The 15,818-nt window shown below is 27.7% G+C and overlaps 2 protein-coding genes across 2 annotated transcripts; one reads left to right on the forward strand and one right to left on the reverse strand.

The window, feature by feature from the left end:
• Positions 1–1,000: 1,000 nt before the first annotated feature.
• On the reverse strand, positions 1,001–2,425 carry LOC130904223 (E3 ubiquitin-protein ligase RNF220-like). Its single transcript, XM_057816869.1, has one exon. The coding sequence runs from the start codon at positions 2,078–2,080 to the stop codon at positions 1,094–1,096; it is 987 nt and encodes a 328-aa protein (XP_057672852.1). The 5' UTR covers positions 2,081–2,425; the 3' UTR covers positions 1,001–1,093.
• A 270-nt stretch (positions 2,426–2,695) lies between these two features.
• LOC130900314 (uncharacterized) lies at positions 2,696–11,707 on the forward strand. Its single transcript, XM_057810880.1, has 9 exons — positions 2,696–2,904; positions 3,130–3,342; positions 3,867–3,973; positions 5,000–5,156; positions 5,257–5,416; positions 6,961–7,545; positions 7,658–7,831; positions 9,063–9,568; positions 10,255–11,707. The coding sequence occupies exons 1-9, from the start codon at positions 2,801–2,803 to the stop codon at positions 10,535–10,537; spliced, it is 2,289 nt and encodes a 762-aa protein (XP_057666863.1). The 5' UTR covers positions 2,696–2,800; the 3' UTR covers positions 10,538–11,707.
• Positions 11,708–15,818: the final 4,111 nt, after the last annotated feature.

The raw sequence follows: 15,818 nt of genomic DNA on the forward strand, positions 1-15,818 counted from the left end.
CAATTGTGTCTTGGATTTCTTAGTCGATCCTTGTACTGTCGTCAGAATTAAGCAAATGTGCGAAATTTCAGATTGGCAGATTAATTATAAATTGATCAAATATTTATTGTAAAATTTCTCCAAGTAGAAGAACCAGCGTGTCCTACTTTTTAAAAATTAACAAATAAGTTTACCTCAAATGAATATATTTACTGCGACTCTCATATTTTTTATTAATCCACTTCATATGAACAATATTCACTGTTCAGTTATATTAATCTAAAAACTATAATGTTGTTTATCTCATTTAATATTGTTTCTGTATAACACATAAATTAGCTCAATCATTTTTGAAATCATACAATAAATAAATGTCATAGATTATACATCTGTCAAAAATAGTTATGAAACTGTAACATCAGTCAGTAAATATTATGCAAAAATGTTTCTATTCAAATTTAAATTAATCATCATTTGTACAATGAAAGTTTCATTCTATTCTTACTATGGAAGACATGTAGATCCATGAAAAAATGGTTCAACTAGATGAGTTATATTGAAAACATTTATTGTCAAAAATAGATATGTATTTCCAGATACAAGAACAGACATTGAATTATCTTCAATTATAAGATTTTATGAAAAATAAAGTGGGTATGAATAGATTTTAACAATATATTAAATTAATACTATAACAAATATTACTGTACTGGGCGATTTAGAAATCTAATTAACTATTTGGTAAGTCAAATTTATCAAACAAATAATGTGAAATGTTAATTACCAAATGGCTATTTCAAATTTATTATCATTATAAAATAAAAAATTGCTTACCAGCTTTTTAACCTAATAGGGTGTTTCTGTTCACAATATTTTAAAAATTAATATTATGAAATTACTTATAATATGTTTTAGAATAATGAAAAATCAAAGAAAAAACAATACAAATCAATTATCAGTGTAAAAGAAAAAAATTAACTTACCATATTTCTACCTAGTGGTTTTTATTTTAGACAATTGATTGTTCAGTAAAAAAATATTTATTTTTAGTAAAAAATAACAAACAAAACCTTTACTATAAATCAAGATAAGATAACTGAAGAAATGGATATATTTATATATAGATTTTTCTTAAATCAGAAGGAGATGTAATCATATTACATTGGGGACATAATTTTTTCACTCCTAAAGTTTTTAACCAACATTCTTCACAATGAACATGCCAGCAGCATACAGAAATAACTGGTGTTCGATATTGCTCCATACAAATCAAACACTTAAACACTCCTTCTTTATTAGAATCCTTGCTCTCTAGTTCCTTAATTCTATTTTTTAATACTTCTAAAATAGGATCTCCGTTGGTTTCAGCAACTTCAATGTCAGTTCTATTTGGTGAACATTTTTTTGGTTCAATGCCCGTTACAGCTTTACGAAGTGCTACATTTTCAGGAGTTTCACAAGGAAATATCACATCATTTTCAGAATATTGTGGTGAGCCATACATTGGAACGTCATCCACATCAACATTTAAATCTTCATCCTCATCTGCCATAGTCACTGAAGTTCCCAAGTTAGAAATACCCCCTTCTAACAAACTTGTTGCACGAATACGAGACTGTCCTGCCCACTCATATTCTTCAAAAGCTTCAACATCAATATTTTCATCACTTTCACTTCCATTAGTTTCAGATCTTCTAAGACACAAGTCAACATGTAAAGTTAAATCTTCATTCACCTCTTTATTGCACACTGGGCATATTTCTTCAGGCTTTCTTTTCCTAGTTCTTGTTCTGTGCCTACTTTGTCTGTTTGAACGAACTTTTTGAAAAGTTTCCCAGCTTTTGTCAGAACTTTTTGATGGCCCATTTGATGAACTTGGTATATTTTTAGTATTAATTCTGGATTTTGTATTGTGAAGTTTATTAAGTTTATCAATTTCTGAATTTAAATGCAAATTTATTTCAGATTCTCTTATAGTTACACTACAAACTGGACAACAAGTTGGATCACTTTGTCTTTTTTTAAACCTACAGCTTCTGACACCCTCTTCATTTTGGAAACTACTACCAGGAATAACTTCATTGTCTTTGGGAAACTCCATTATTTGTCAACGAAGATTTAGTCAAATTCTCTGCTATACATAAATATTTGTTTCTCAATTCATCACTTTTTCATGAAAATACAACAACAAAAAGATGTTATTCGATTTATCTTTAAACATTATTTATTTAGGTTAGGAAATTTCAACATAAAGTTTGCATTCCTCGAAACTATTATAAAAGACCTGTCTTCTGTCTAGAAATATTGTTATCTTCATGTTAACATCGAGTGGATTATTTTAATTATTAATTTTTGAAGCCGATTCAAATTATCATATAAACAAATCTTCCATTCTCAAACAAAATAATACATCAATAACAAACAATAAACCAAACTGACACAAGAATGAGAGATTAATAAGAGTGAGAATCATAGAACAATCATTTTTAACATCAGATGTGGGTTAAATTAGTAAATATATAAAAATTGGACGATTTTTTGGTATAGAATTGGTAAAATGGCTATTGAGATTTGTAATAGGAAACTCGGTAAATTTTAATTGATAATTTAATCGAAGCTTCAGTTCTAAATATGCTATATTAAAGTTCATAACTGATAGTCAAATACCTAGTAGTGGTAACCGCGTCCAGTCCATTTTTGAATTACGCAAGAAGAAGAATTTTTACTTCGAAAAATATTCTGGACAAAGTTGACACTAGGGTTATGTTTTATATTTTGATTTTGTACATTATAATTATATATTATTCTACATTATAAATAAATGAAAATGAATTTAAGAGATTTATATATTACTGATAATATAAATACTTTGGAAAGTTTGGCCCAACGAGACGATGTCATTCAAGGCGTCAAGAAATCTCACAGGTTTAATTCTTTTAATCATATTATGTTAATATTTTTATGTCCAAAACCTACATTTTAAATATAAAGCAACAGTCTTATTTGTCTTGTTTTATTAGATTGCTAAAAGTGTCAAATTCGACTTTCAGAAGCCAACGAAAATATTAACCATTAAACAATTTTATTTAAAAATTAGTTTTATTGTAAACACATATTTTTTGTGCTTATGAATGATTTTTTCTCTTCTAGATTTGGTAACCTCGCAAACAAAATGATGGGTGAATTGATGCAGTGCCAAGATGACCAAGAAAAATGTTATATTTTATGTAGGAGATATATTAATCTAATGGATCATTTATTCAAAATTTGCGATGACCAGAATTATGTCAAAGCCCTTCATTCTAGCGATTATCGTAAAGTTAAACAACTAATTAATGAAATCAGAGAAAGTCTAGAAGAACGGTAACTTTTAAGTTCATTTAAATTAGGAATATTGTCAATTTCATTATAGCACTCTTTATTTCACACTTTAGCTCAATACCTTTTTAGAACGCTCTTCATATAATTTTTGAACAATAATTACATTATCCAAATATACAGACACAAGTATATCTACACATTTTAGTCTTTTATAAACTTTATCCATCAATTTTAGTTATAGATTAGTTACAATACATAATTTGATAACTTACCAGCATATGCCATCCATTGATTTACTTACAATAAGTTTTCCCTACAATCAATTTTCAACTGTAATCCATTTATTAGCAGGCTGTCCCCTATTCATTCAAAGACAAATATGACAATAACTCCTTCCTAAAATAAAAATTTCTTTAAAATATTGTAATATAATATGTAATATCCTTTTCTTGTTTCATATCTATACATCATATCTAAATTATATATATATATATATATATATATATATATATATATATATATATATATATAAATACAAAGTTGATAATAATAGTTATTATTTTCAGTTATAAAAAATTAACTACAGAAAATGAGATTAAGCATGTTAAAGCACCACCTCCGACAATGGAAATTGCGCCTACACCAATAATACTAAAACGTTTCAATTTCAAAGGTAAAGTCCTTTCTTCTAATAAACTATATTTTTGTACTGTTCATTCTGAATCAAATGCAAGTATGTTTAAGATAGACTTATTTTCATTATTCAATGGCTCCAAAAGTAAAAACTACTCTTCTAAAAATTTCTACCAAAAGAGACATCTATAAAATGATTTATCTCAGTGCAGAAAAGTAGACCCCGTTCACATTCAATTTTACTAAGGGATGCAATTATGAGGACTACATTTATGTTTTTTTCACTTATCATGTTATTTACTGGGAAATTTTCAATTCAATGGCGTCTATATGGGTGATTCCGTTCTAACTGTGATATTCAATGTCCTGTATTGTTTTTTTGTACTAGTCATTAATTAATAATCAATTAATAAAAATTTTGTGTTAATTGAATAATTCTTAAGATATTTAAACATTATTTTTATACAATATAACTTGCCACTTAAAGAAAACTTATACTACATCACTTGAATGTCAGTACCGTGTCATGTCCATTCCTAGAATTTACCGATAAATTATTAATTTTTTTTGTCGTAACAAATGATTTAAACTAATTACCTTATAAATTCTAATGTTTATGATCAAACTGAGGAAAATTGATGCACTTGTTGTTTAATATCTTAAGTTACCATGTCAGTACCGTGTCATGTCCATTCCTAGAATTTACCGATAAATTATTAATTTTTTTTGTCGTAACAAATGATTTAAACTAATTACCTTATAAATTCTAATGTTTATGATCAAACTGAGGAAAATTGATGCACTTGTTGTTTAATATCTTAAGTTACCATGTCAGTACCGTGGATAAATGAGTCAGTACCGTGGAACTCAAAATCCGACATTTGTGTCTTGCTCGTGATACTTTGAAGTTGTAGTAAATTCCTCTTAGAGTTTTATTTTTACAGTAAAATAGATGAATAATATGCATAAAAAAGTTAGAAAAGTTAAATTTTAAAATCTTGAAATTTTGAATACAAAAAATCACAGTTAGAACGGAATCACCCATATTCATTTCTATTTGTTTCAGATCATTTTATACAACCTGGGGATCTGTTTATGATCTTACAAAGAGAAGATAATTTTCTCATAGTTGATATTCGTCCTGTATTAGATTTTTCAAAAACTAAAATCAATCTAAGTAAAGGTAATATTATAAACATTCCTGGAGAGTTGATAGTCCCAGGGTAAGTGTATACTCTTTATATATATATATATATATATATATATATATATATATATATATATATATATATATATATATATATATATATATATTATGTTTAGGTTGTCAGCAAATACATTAGGACAACGTCTTGAGTCTCCAGCAAAAGAACTTTGGGACAAAAGAGATACATTTGATATTTTAATTCTATTGGATGATGATACAGGAAAACACAACTACTTTGGCACAGTATTATCACGACTGAGGAATATTATTGTAGAAGTAAGACCTTTTACTTTCAAATAATGAGCATTAACTACAATGAATACAAATTATTAAAACAGTTTAATATATTTGTGACTCAAAGATTAATTAGAACAGCATATCTCAAAAATTTCTGTGTATTTAGATGTATTCCACAATATGTGTGTTAATTTCCTTGGGGTCAGGCAAAACTGTCTAACTACCTGTAATATGTTTCGGTGATAGTATCTTGACTAGCTCAATTGTTTTTAGATTTCACAATCTAATATATAAATTTGAACTTCCAAAACATATTTCAATCATATAAATAAGAAGTTAATCTAATTTTAGAAGTACTAAAGCTGCTGTATTATAGGATGTGCTTTAAGACCTATCCTCTACCCATTATACATATGTAGTAAGACATTCTGTAAATGAAAGAGTCTATTGCACTAACATTAAATAACAGTCCATTTATGTATTCAAACATGGAACTACAATTAATTTAGATGACTTTTCTGGAACATTTACATTAAGAAGAAAAGAGAACAGGAATGGATATAACAAAAAGATGTTGCCTGGAGAAACTTTTCTCCATCTCTACATAATAAGTTCATATTTTATGAGATTGTGGGAACATACTGGACAAAGTAATTCAAAGATTCCAGACCCGAATCCTTAGATACATTTCCTCAAACAAAGACCATCACTAGGTCGTGGAAATGGAAATTATTTAGACTTTGTCAAGAGTCATGATAGGACTTTTCAAAAACTATAATCTAAGGTCAGGTAGATCATGTATCAGCGAATTGTGTATCCAGATTCCAGATTTTTAATTCCAGATTTTGATCACAGTTTCCTAAAGTGGTGTTCAATTTTCAGTGAAAATTTCAAATTTATAACATGATCTGCAAGAATTTTTGATTTTTATTACTTTTTTGTGCATTGATTCTTCCATTATATGTATTTAGTTGTTCAAAACTATTGATTACCTCACACAAATTTTACACTAAAGCTTAATACTACTACTTTTTATGCTAAAATGTTGATATGTATAAACACTGTGAACCTCAGTAACCTATCAATGACGCTGCTCATGAGAATTAGTAATAGACAGCCATTTAAGGGGAATATATAATTTTTCAGTTCAAAAAACTCACTTGTCTACCAAGGTAGAAAGGATCATACCATGTGACTACGACCCGATGAACAACAATGTACGTGATCTTGGTCAGTTTCACAACAGGTCATGATCGAGTTAACCCGATCATAGTTTTTGAAAAGACCTGGTGTTAACATTGAAACTACTCAGCTCTAATACTGACCTTTAAAAGAATGTTCAGAGGGGTGGGGATCATATGTAATGCCAAGATTTATATATTTTTTTATTTTAGTACATTTGATTAAAAATGCATTGCCAATGGTATTGTAATAATGATGAATATACAAATGATATTTATACTAAAAATTTGCTACGTTGATTAAAATTTTTTTGGGAAAGGTTGTTTTATTGGAAGTTGAATGATATTTAGTTAAAAAGGGAAAGGAGGTTCCATTACTCTAAATATTTTATGATTTTGTAGTGGGATACAAGGCGTAAATATCCACATCAACCAGTTATATTGAATGGAGGTCTGAAAGAATTTGTACAATACTACCCCATAGCCGTCAACAACTCTCATTTGTTTTTAAAACAAATTAATACTGAGATTGATGAGCTGTTGGAATTAGAAAATATAAACTATCCAGAAAATGGTGTACCCTTGCAAATGAATCTAAAAAAGGATACCGATTTTTTAATAGAATTAGATCAAGTAAATCGTAATTCCTACCCAAGTACTGGGATAGAAGTAAGATCCACAAACTTGGAAGATAAAATTTCCCTTGACGACTTGAATATTAAAACAAATGTTTTGCCAGAACCGCCTGTTCCCATAAGTGAGGAAATTGGTGATCTTGCCATTGATAAAGCTGTAAAAGAACTTGTTAAAGGAGAAAAAGCTGCACAGTTGTTAATAGCAAGACAGGCTTTAAAACCAACATTCTATGGAGAGAGTAAGAATGAGATTGCTAAAAGAGAAAGGCCATTGAAAAAAGAGAAAAGAGTAAGACCCAGGAGTCCTTTTATTAAACCCCCATCAGTGGATCGTTCATTCAAACCTGTTGCAGTAAGTAAATTTTATTTTACCTTAAGATCTACACTCAATTCATATTTTAACCAGCAAATAAGAGTTGCCATCAATATTATATTGTTAACATTTAATATTTCAAAATTTTTAGATACTTGGAAAGGGTTTCACTGGACTGAAAAATGAGAGAAATATCTGCTACATGAATTGTTTGTTACAGTGTTTGAAAGTAATTCCAAGCATTAAGGCAATTTATATTACATCTGACCAATATTTATCTTATACAACTAGAATGCCTCCCAAAATTAATCATCATTTAGCAGAAGTAAGTTTTTATTGAAAGTGACATAAGATTTGTAGTGAAATTTATATATTCTTATCATGAAACCTATCTTCATTCTTTTGCACTGCCATACTTTTTTTATTTTTTGTGAAGATCTAAACTTGCTTAATTTTGTAAAGCATTGGCGTATGTCTAACAAATATCTCAATTTTTTTTTGAAGCAAGTAGTTATTTGTCCAGATCCCATCAGTAAAATGTCGACATGAGAGAAAGTATTGGACTGACGCATCATTTGTCTTTTTTGAGACAAAACTGCTTATGGTAGAAAAATTTTCTTCCATATGACAAAGATATTCATTTATACATGTCAATTATTTCTTTTGTTAAACAGCAATTAGTAGGTACTAGTGATGTAATGATGCCATTCTGTTACTGACATTTGCGATTGCAAATTGTCTATGTATCGGCGGCAGTTTCAAGGGGCATAATTATTGACTTAAAAAAATATGTTCAGATAGATTATTAGTTGTTATTATTTTTCAAGAAAAGGGTATTTTCAGTAGTTCAATGTAGAAGAATATAGTTTTTGTTTGACTGGTAAAGCTCATAGATTGTTTTGGTTTTTGCATTATATTTAGGGTGATTCGTTGCCAATAAAAGATTGATCTACATATAGAAAAAAAAGTCTCACCAAGTTTGAGCTCTTTTTAAAACTATTTTTAAATTTCCAATACTTACTTTTTACAATAACGCTAATTATGGAGGGGGAGGGGGGATTTATGTTCTCCAAAATCGCTTTATAGTTTTTTTGTATAACTTTCACTGGTTCAACCAGCAGGAGTCGTTAAAGCACAGTTTTTTCAAAAAAATTATTAAAAAAACTAATTTTAAAACAGAACAGACCTAAATCAAGAATATTAAGATGCATTAATATATCTAAGGTCTAAGAAATGAAGAAATTTATATATATATATATATATATATATATATATATATATATATATATATATATGTGTGTATGTATAATGCATAATTTTAATATGTTTTCTATTAATTAATTTATTTTTCCTATACTTGTTTTTAGTACCTTACCTTACCTTTTGTTATAATGTTAGAACTCCATTTTTAAATACTTTTTTTTTATTTTGTATTTTATAATAGAATTTTTCATAGAAAAAAAAAAATGAAAATGATGCAACAAGAGTGAAGATAAATAATAAATACCTAATTTTAATTTTATTGCTTATTAAATCATGTAATATTGATATTTCAGGTCCTTCGGGAGCTTTGGGGTGGGACAGCACAACGACATAGAACATTTTTTATATCACAATTCAAAAATAGAATATGTGAGTTTGCTCCCATGTATGACAACAACACCCATGAAGATTGCTTTGAATTTTTCTTGTTTCTGTTTAATGCAGTGAGCGAAGATTGTTCAATAGATTTGCCCAGTCAAGTTATGACCGAGAGTGAAAAAGCCTGGTTTGGCCAATTGCAAGGTCGTTCTTCCTTCTGGATTGAAATGTTCTATTTCCAGTTTAAAAATATGAAAGTTTGTTGCAACTGCCATAAAACGAATCTGTCATTTGACACAGAGGGCCTTTTATTGTTACCAGTACCAAACAAAAATTGTACTTTAGATAACCTTATAAGTGAACACTTACAAGAGAACCGTTTAATTGACTATTCTTGTAGTAACTGTAAATCACTTAATACCATAATAAATCGAAAAGAGGTCTCCGTAGAACCCGAGATTCTTGCTGTAGTATTGAAAAGGTAAGTTAAGAAGTTGTATTATTAGTATCTCAAGAAACAAATTTATCAAACATATAACTAAATGATATAATAAAGTATATTCATAGATATAAGATAATAATTAAGTTATTAATGAAAGTAATTTTTTTCACAAATTAAAACGAGTTCAACTGTGGCTAATTTATAAAAACTATCATAAAATGAAAATATATATTTGGTTAATGTTTAGACTAATATAGAGCTTTTCTATACTAAATTGCCTTGATCACAGTGAAGAGTACCTGTGGAATTACTGAAATTAATTTGTCAGAAGTATCGCTCATTATTTAATATTCAGTTCCTCTCCAAAAAAAAAAAAATTCTAAATAAATATTTTCTTATTTAAAATCTCCAGTTGTAATTGTTATTAAGTGAAGTTTGGTTTTTATGCAAATTCTTCTTTTTTTTCAAATGTAGTTTTCTGATTAAATGGATTATAGACAATATACATTTATATAAGAAATATTAGTATTTACTATGCAATATAAATTTTTGTATCGGAAAGACACCATAAATCTGTTTTTGTCCCATTTTGATATAACATTGATGATTTTAAATCACTTGTCAAACATAGAGAATGAGATTTTTTGAACTAAATAAGTCTATTATACTTTTGAAAGTTACCTAAATAAATTTTATAATATATTGATGTCTATTTTCCCTTTTAGGTATTATTCTGACGGTGAAATATTTCGTAAAAATGAGGTAGAAGTGAATTTCCCTCTTGAAAATTTGAAATTTGGTACCTCCAAATACAGTTGCTACAGTGTTGTTCAGCATTCAGGTACCATGACTTGTGGGCACTATTTTGCAGCAGTAAAGTTGGATGATGAACTTGACAAATGGTATCAATTCAATGACGAGATAATAACTCTATTACCCAGATCAATAAATGAGAGTAGTTACATAAGAAGCACAGCAGCAGGTTTCTTTTATGTTCGACAAGAATAAATTCTCAATTGTGATAAATTATAAATAGCATTGATACTCATTCCATTTGAAATATTTTTGATATAAAATGATATTTGAAATGTTCATGTTCCTTTTCTTAAACGTTTTAGTGCTTGATAAGTGCCTACTAATGTTAATGGTTTTTAAATATTTATTTGAGAATTTTTCTTTATGTATCAGGTATATTTTGAAAATTCAATTATTTCTACCTTATATAGTTTTTAAATTCATAATCATATAATGTGTATTATAAATTGTTTACTAGCCATCAAAAATTTCTTTAAGATATAACTCATTGTCCACAATTTAGATTTGTGTATTATTAAGATAAAGAAACGAAATATTAGTTTTGCCTAAGCACAACTCATTTAAAGTTGATAACTTGATATTTTTCTGGTTATTAAAAGCTACTTCTTCGTGGAAAAAAGTTCAACTACTCCAATTTTGGTTCACTAGTGCCAGACATGTAATATTCGACGGAGTATCGAGTATACAACTCAATCCAAATTTGTTGTATTCAATGTTTTAGATAATTTTTTTATTCAAAATTCTTGAGCTACTGTAGTTTTTTCAAATAATTGATTTGTTCAAGGTAAAGCTATATATGTATTATTTTTTTTTCTTGGTTTGGATTTTTTTGTGAATGTGGTTTTAAGTTATTATTATTGTGAAATTTATATAAACGTTTAAAAATTCTATTAATTTGGTTTAAGGATATTGATTATTTATTAAGGTTTCTAATTACTTCATAGTGATAATCGGGTGAACTTAGTTTTATAACTCTATCTGCCAATCCTATAATGGTGTGATAATTAAATTAAAACTAAATTATATACAAGAAAAATATTTATAATTCACACCATCCGAAAACACAAAAAATAGTGTCTACATTCACAAAATATATCCTATGCAAACACATTAATTTATGTCATAAATTAGAAAATACACTATCTACATTATATACAAAGTTGTAAAACAAAACCAAAACTAAAAAAAATCGCATGTTGTTTACTCTATACCATGTTTAAATTGTCCAAAAAATCATATAGGAAAGACTATGCAATATCTAGTAAATAGGATAAAAGGTCACAAATATATTAAAAATTAATCGGTCGGATTATGTAAACATGAACAAAATGAGAACCACCTAAATATTAACTGAAGAAGAAATTATTAAAAATTAACAATCGAAGAAATCAATTAAATTTTTAAACCTATATATCGTTAAGTATCTGGTAGGTAGACTGATATCTAATGTCACTTTGTGACATTTAAAACAAAATAATTTTAGCAAAAATTTCATTTCATATTTTATCCAAGTTATATTATATTTTGCAATTATTTGATAATGATAATTCTTTTGATAATACTTTTAGTTACAAGCGAAACGTCACGACAATAAAATATATATATATATATATACATATATATATATATATATATATATATATATATATATATATATATATATATATATTAGGTGGACAGTATATTGTGCTGATTAAGAACTTATTGTAGAATTGCCTAGTTTGTGTTTACTAAAAGATTATTTAATTCACGATTATAATAAAAAAAACCAGTCTTGTAATTGAAGTTGTTGAAAGAATTTATGTCAGAAATAAAGTTAGTTTTTAAAAACACGGTTCCAGTTAATTAAAAGTTAAGTGGCGCAGTCAGTAGGATAGTCAATCGAAAGTTAAAGCATATAACATTCGGTTCGTTTCTACGATTTGTTGACTATTCGAACAAGTAAAGTTAAATTATTGGAACTCTTAGTTGGGCGAACTGAGTAACTCGACTAGAAGATCTGTGTTGTGCCAGAAACCGGAAAAATCAAGAGGATATTGGTTGTTCCTGTGCAGTCCGAGCCAATGGAAAGGATCTTCATTCTATTGCTGTAAGTGTTTTTAATGTCATATAGAGGAAATATTAATTATTTACCTGACACATCTGACGATTCTGACTCAATTAACTCAAATTCAGAATCAAACTCTGTTAATACTAAAATAAAATTTAACTTAGCATCACCAAAATTTTTTTCTACGAATAATTTTAATAAAATGGTTACTCCACAATTGTCTATTTTAAAAAAAGAGTATCTTGATATGATACCCGAATTGGATGGAAACAATGCATTACTTCCTAGGTTTATAGAAATTTCATAGAAATTAGTAAGTAAGTTTTATAATACTGTGGATGTAGGGGATTTTCAAAACGAATATTTGATGTCCAGCATCTTAGCAAAAATAAAAGGTGAAACAGCCATAAACATTTCTTCTTGTACGATAAGAACTTGGGAAAATCTAAAAGATGCACTTCTTAATACTTACGCTGACAAAAGAGATATTTACACTTTAAATATAGAACTTTCAGAAATGAAACACTTTTCGAATTTTATAATAGAATTCAACATTTATTAAATCTTCAAATTTCTTATCTCATGACACATTCTAATTTTGGGTAATTACTTTAAAAATTTGGCTCTCAGAGTATTGCTACGCGGTTTAAAAAAACCTTTAGGCACATTAATGCGTACGAAAAATCCAGAAAATTTGAATATTACTTTAAATGTACTTACAAATGATTTTCAAGTTTATATGACCCAGAATAATCATACGAAAAATGTTTTTTCATCCTTGAATACGCAAAATAATTCATATAAAAATAAAACCACACAGGCAGCCACCTCCTAGGCAAAATTCTATGCAGAATTATCAAAATACTAATCGAAATTCCGCATCAAACCCGCAAAATCATCCATCAACTCCTTCTAATAATGGTCAAAACGTCTTTAAACCCAACCAGAACCAAAGATTTCCTAATCCAACTCCAATGAGTATGTCTACAAGAAATACATCTAGGCCCCAACCTCAAAATTATCAAAATAGGTTCCGACACAATCCGAATCAACCTAGAAATTTTATCTCGGAAGATCTCCATAATATAGACGATTCTGATTGCACTAATGATGAATCCGATAATTTTTTAGAGACACCAGCCTCGGAACCAAATCAAACGTGATCGAATTGTTAAACTTAAATAATTCAGAAAGAAGCGTGTTACCCCATATAATTTTTCCAGAACAGAATCTTAAAGTTTTAATTGATATTGGTAGCACAAGATCCTTTGTGACAGCAGTTGCTGAGAAATATTTCAGAAAATCCTTCCATGTAAAATCTGCCTTTGGTAGCAGTAAACAAAAATTCTGCACACTCATTCCAATCCCTAAAATGTTTAATTATAGGCAACCGCTCAATTTAGAATATTGTGTTTTCAAATTTCACGATCATTTTGATTGTTAGGATTGGATAATTTAAAAATCACGAACATTTAGATGCATTGATATATCAAAAGGTCTAAGAAATTGAAGAAATATATATATATATATATATATATATATATATATATATATATATATATATATATAAATCGTGACTTTTCGCTTGTAACTAGAAGTATTATCAAAAGAATTATCTTTATAATTGAACTGAATGTTGTTCTGATATTTCGTGGTTCGTTAATGCAGTTTTTTTCGTATTGATGACCTCTTAGTCTATTTCCTAAATACTGAGATGTTTGCCCTATGTAGACTGCGTCACACTTAGTACAAGACACTTGATATATAATATTACTTCTTTTGTTTTTTGTTGTTTTAGATTTTAATTTAGTGAAATATTTCTGTTCTTATGTTATTTTTAATTAATATAATGTGACATCAAGAAAATTGATTCTATAATTTTTCTCAACCTCAATTGTGAATTGAAGTTTTTCTTGATAAGAATTGAATTTTTTATTTATGTTTTCAATTTGATTCTTTGGTACAGCAGGAATGCAATAATCTACATATCGGAAAAAGAATGGAATATTTATATCAAGTTTGCTTAGAACCGTTTCCTCAAGATCTTCCATTACCAATTGTGCTATAACACTTGAAATGGAAGTTCCCATAGCACAACCATCAATTTTTATTTGTATATTTCATTTTCATATTTAAAATATGTTGTTGTAAGTGTGAGTTCTATAGCTTTTATAAATTCATTTTGAGGTATTTCTGTATATTCTTTAATTTTGTCCCATTTTTTCATTAATATATTTTTCACAATGGTAATAGGTATATTTGTATATAAAGAAACCGCATCTAACGAAATAAATATATATTCATTAGAAATTTTGATACTTTTAATTTTTTCTTTGAAATCCCATGTGTTTTTGATATAGTATTTGTTTTGATATAGAATTTTTTTCAAAATATTTTTCATATAATTAGATAATGGGGGTGAGAGAAGTTTGAGTATTTGAAACAATCGGTCGAAGGGGAATGTCAGGTTTGTGGAGTTTTGGTAAACCATATATTTTAGGGGGTAAGGCATTGTAAATTTTCAATTTTTTTGCGTCTGATGGCGAAATAAAAAGTTGTTCTTCCCAAGATCGGATTATCATTATTTTGTTTTTGATAAAAATTCATAGGGTATTGTTTAATTCAATTCTTATCATGAAAAACTTCAATTCACAATCGATATTGAGCAAAATAATAGAATCAATTTTCTTGATGTCACATTATATAAAATTAACAATAACATAAAAACAGAATGGTATACGAAACCAACTTGGTCCTCAAGATATTTAAACTTCAATTCGTGTCATCCTATGTCACAAAAAAGATCAGTGATAATAAGTTTGGCTGATAGATCTGTCCAACTATCAGATCCTGAATTTAGATGCTTAGCTATTCAAAAAGCAAAAACTGCATTGAAAGAAATAATTAGCCGGAAAAAATGAATAGCATATTCAAGAAAAGGATAAACAGATACTACAATCAATTTAAAATCAAAACTGAAACGAAACATCAAAACATAAAACATTTCTTTACCATATGTACAAGGACTTTCCCAACAATTATCCAATTATTTCAATAAATATGATATTAGTATAAGTCATAGAGGACATAATGCATTATCCAAATATTCCACGAAATTAAAATCTAAAACATCAAAAAACAAAAGAAGTAATATTATATTATATACTATATATCAAGTGCCTAACCTAACCTAACTAATTGTGTCGCTGTCTACATAGGGCAAACATCTCAGTATTTAGAAAATAGACTAAGAGGTCATCAATTCGATAAAAACAATAGAACTGCATTAACAAACCATGAAATATCAAAAAAACATTATTATAAAGATTCAAAAATTCTTGAAACGGAATCTAATATACGAAAAAGAGAATTTTTAGAAATGGTTCACATCCATAAGAACGATAAAGCTATAAATGATAAAAT

This window comes from Diorhabda carinulata, chromosome 1, assembly GCF_026250575.1.
Source record: "Diorhabda carinulata isolate Delta chromosome 1, icDioCari1.1, whole genome shotgun sequence".
Lineage (NCBI taxonomy): Eukaryota > Metazoa > Arthropoda > Insecta > Coleoptera > Chrysomelidae > Diorhabda > Diorhabda carinulata.

Excerpts from the sequence above, each read along its gene's own strand:
- LOC130904223 (XM_057816869.1), bottom strand. The coding sequence starts at position 2,080 with ATGGAGTTTCCCAAAGACAATGAAGTTATTCCTGGTAGTAGTTTCCAA.
- LOC130900314 (XM_057810880.1), top strand. The coding sequence starts at position 2,801 with ATGAAAATGAATTTAAGAGATTTATATATTACTGATAATATAAATACT. Across the intron at positions 2,905-3,129 it reads GGCGTCAAGAAATCTCACAG|ATTTGGTAACCTCGCAAACA; the intron begins GTTTAATTCTTT and ends TTTCTCTTCTAG. Across the intron at positions 5,417-6,960 it reads TGAGGAATATTATTGTAGAA|TGGGATACAAGGCGTAAATA; the intron begins GTAAGACCTTTT and ends ATGATTTTGTAG.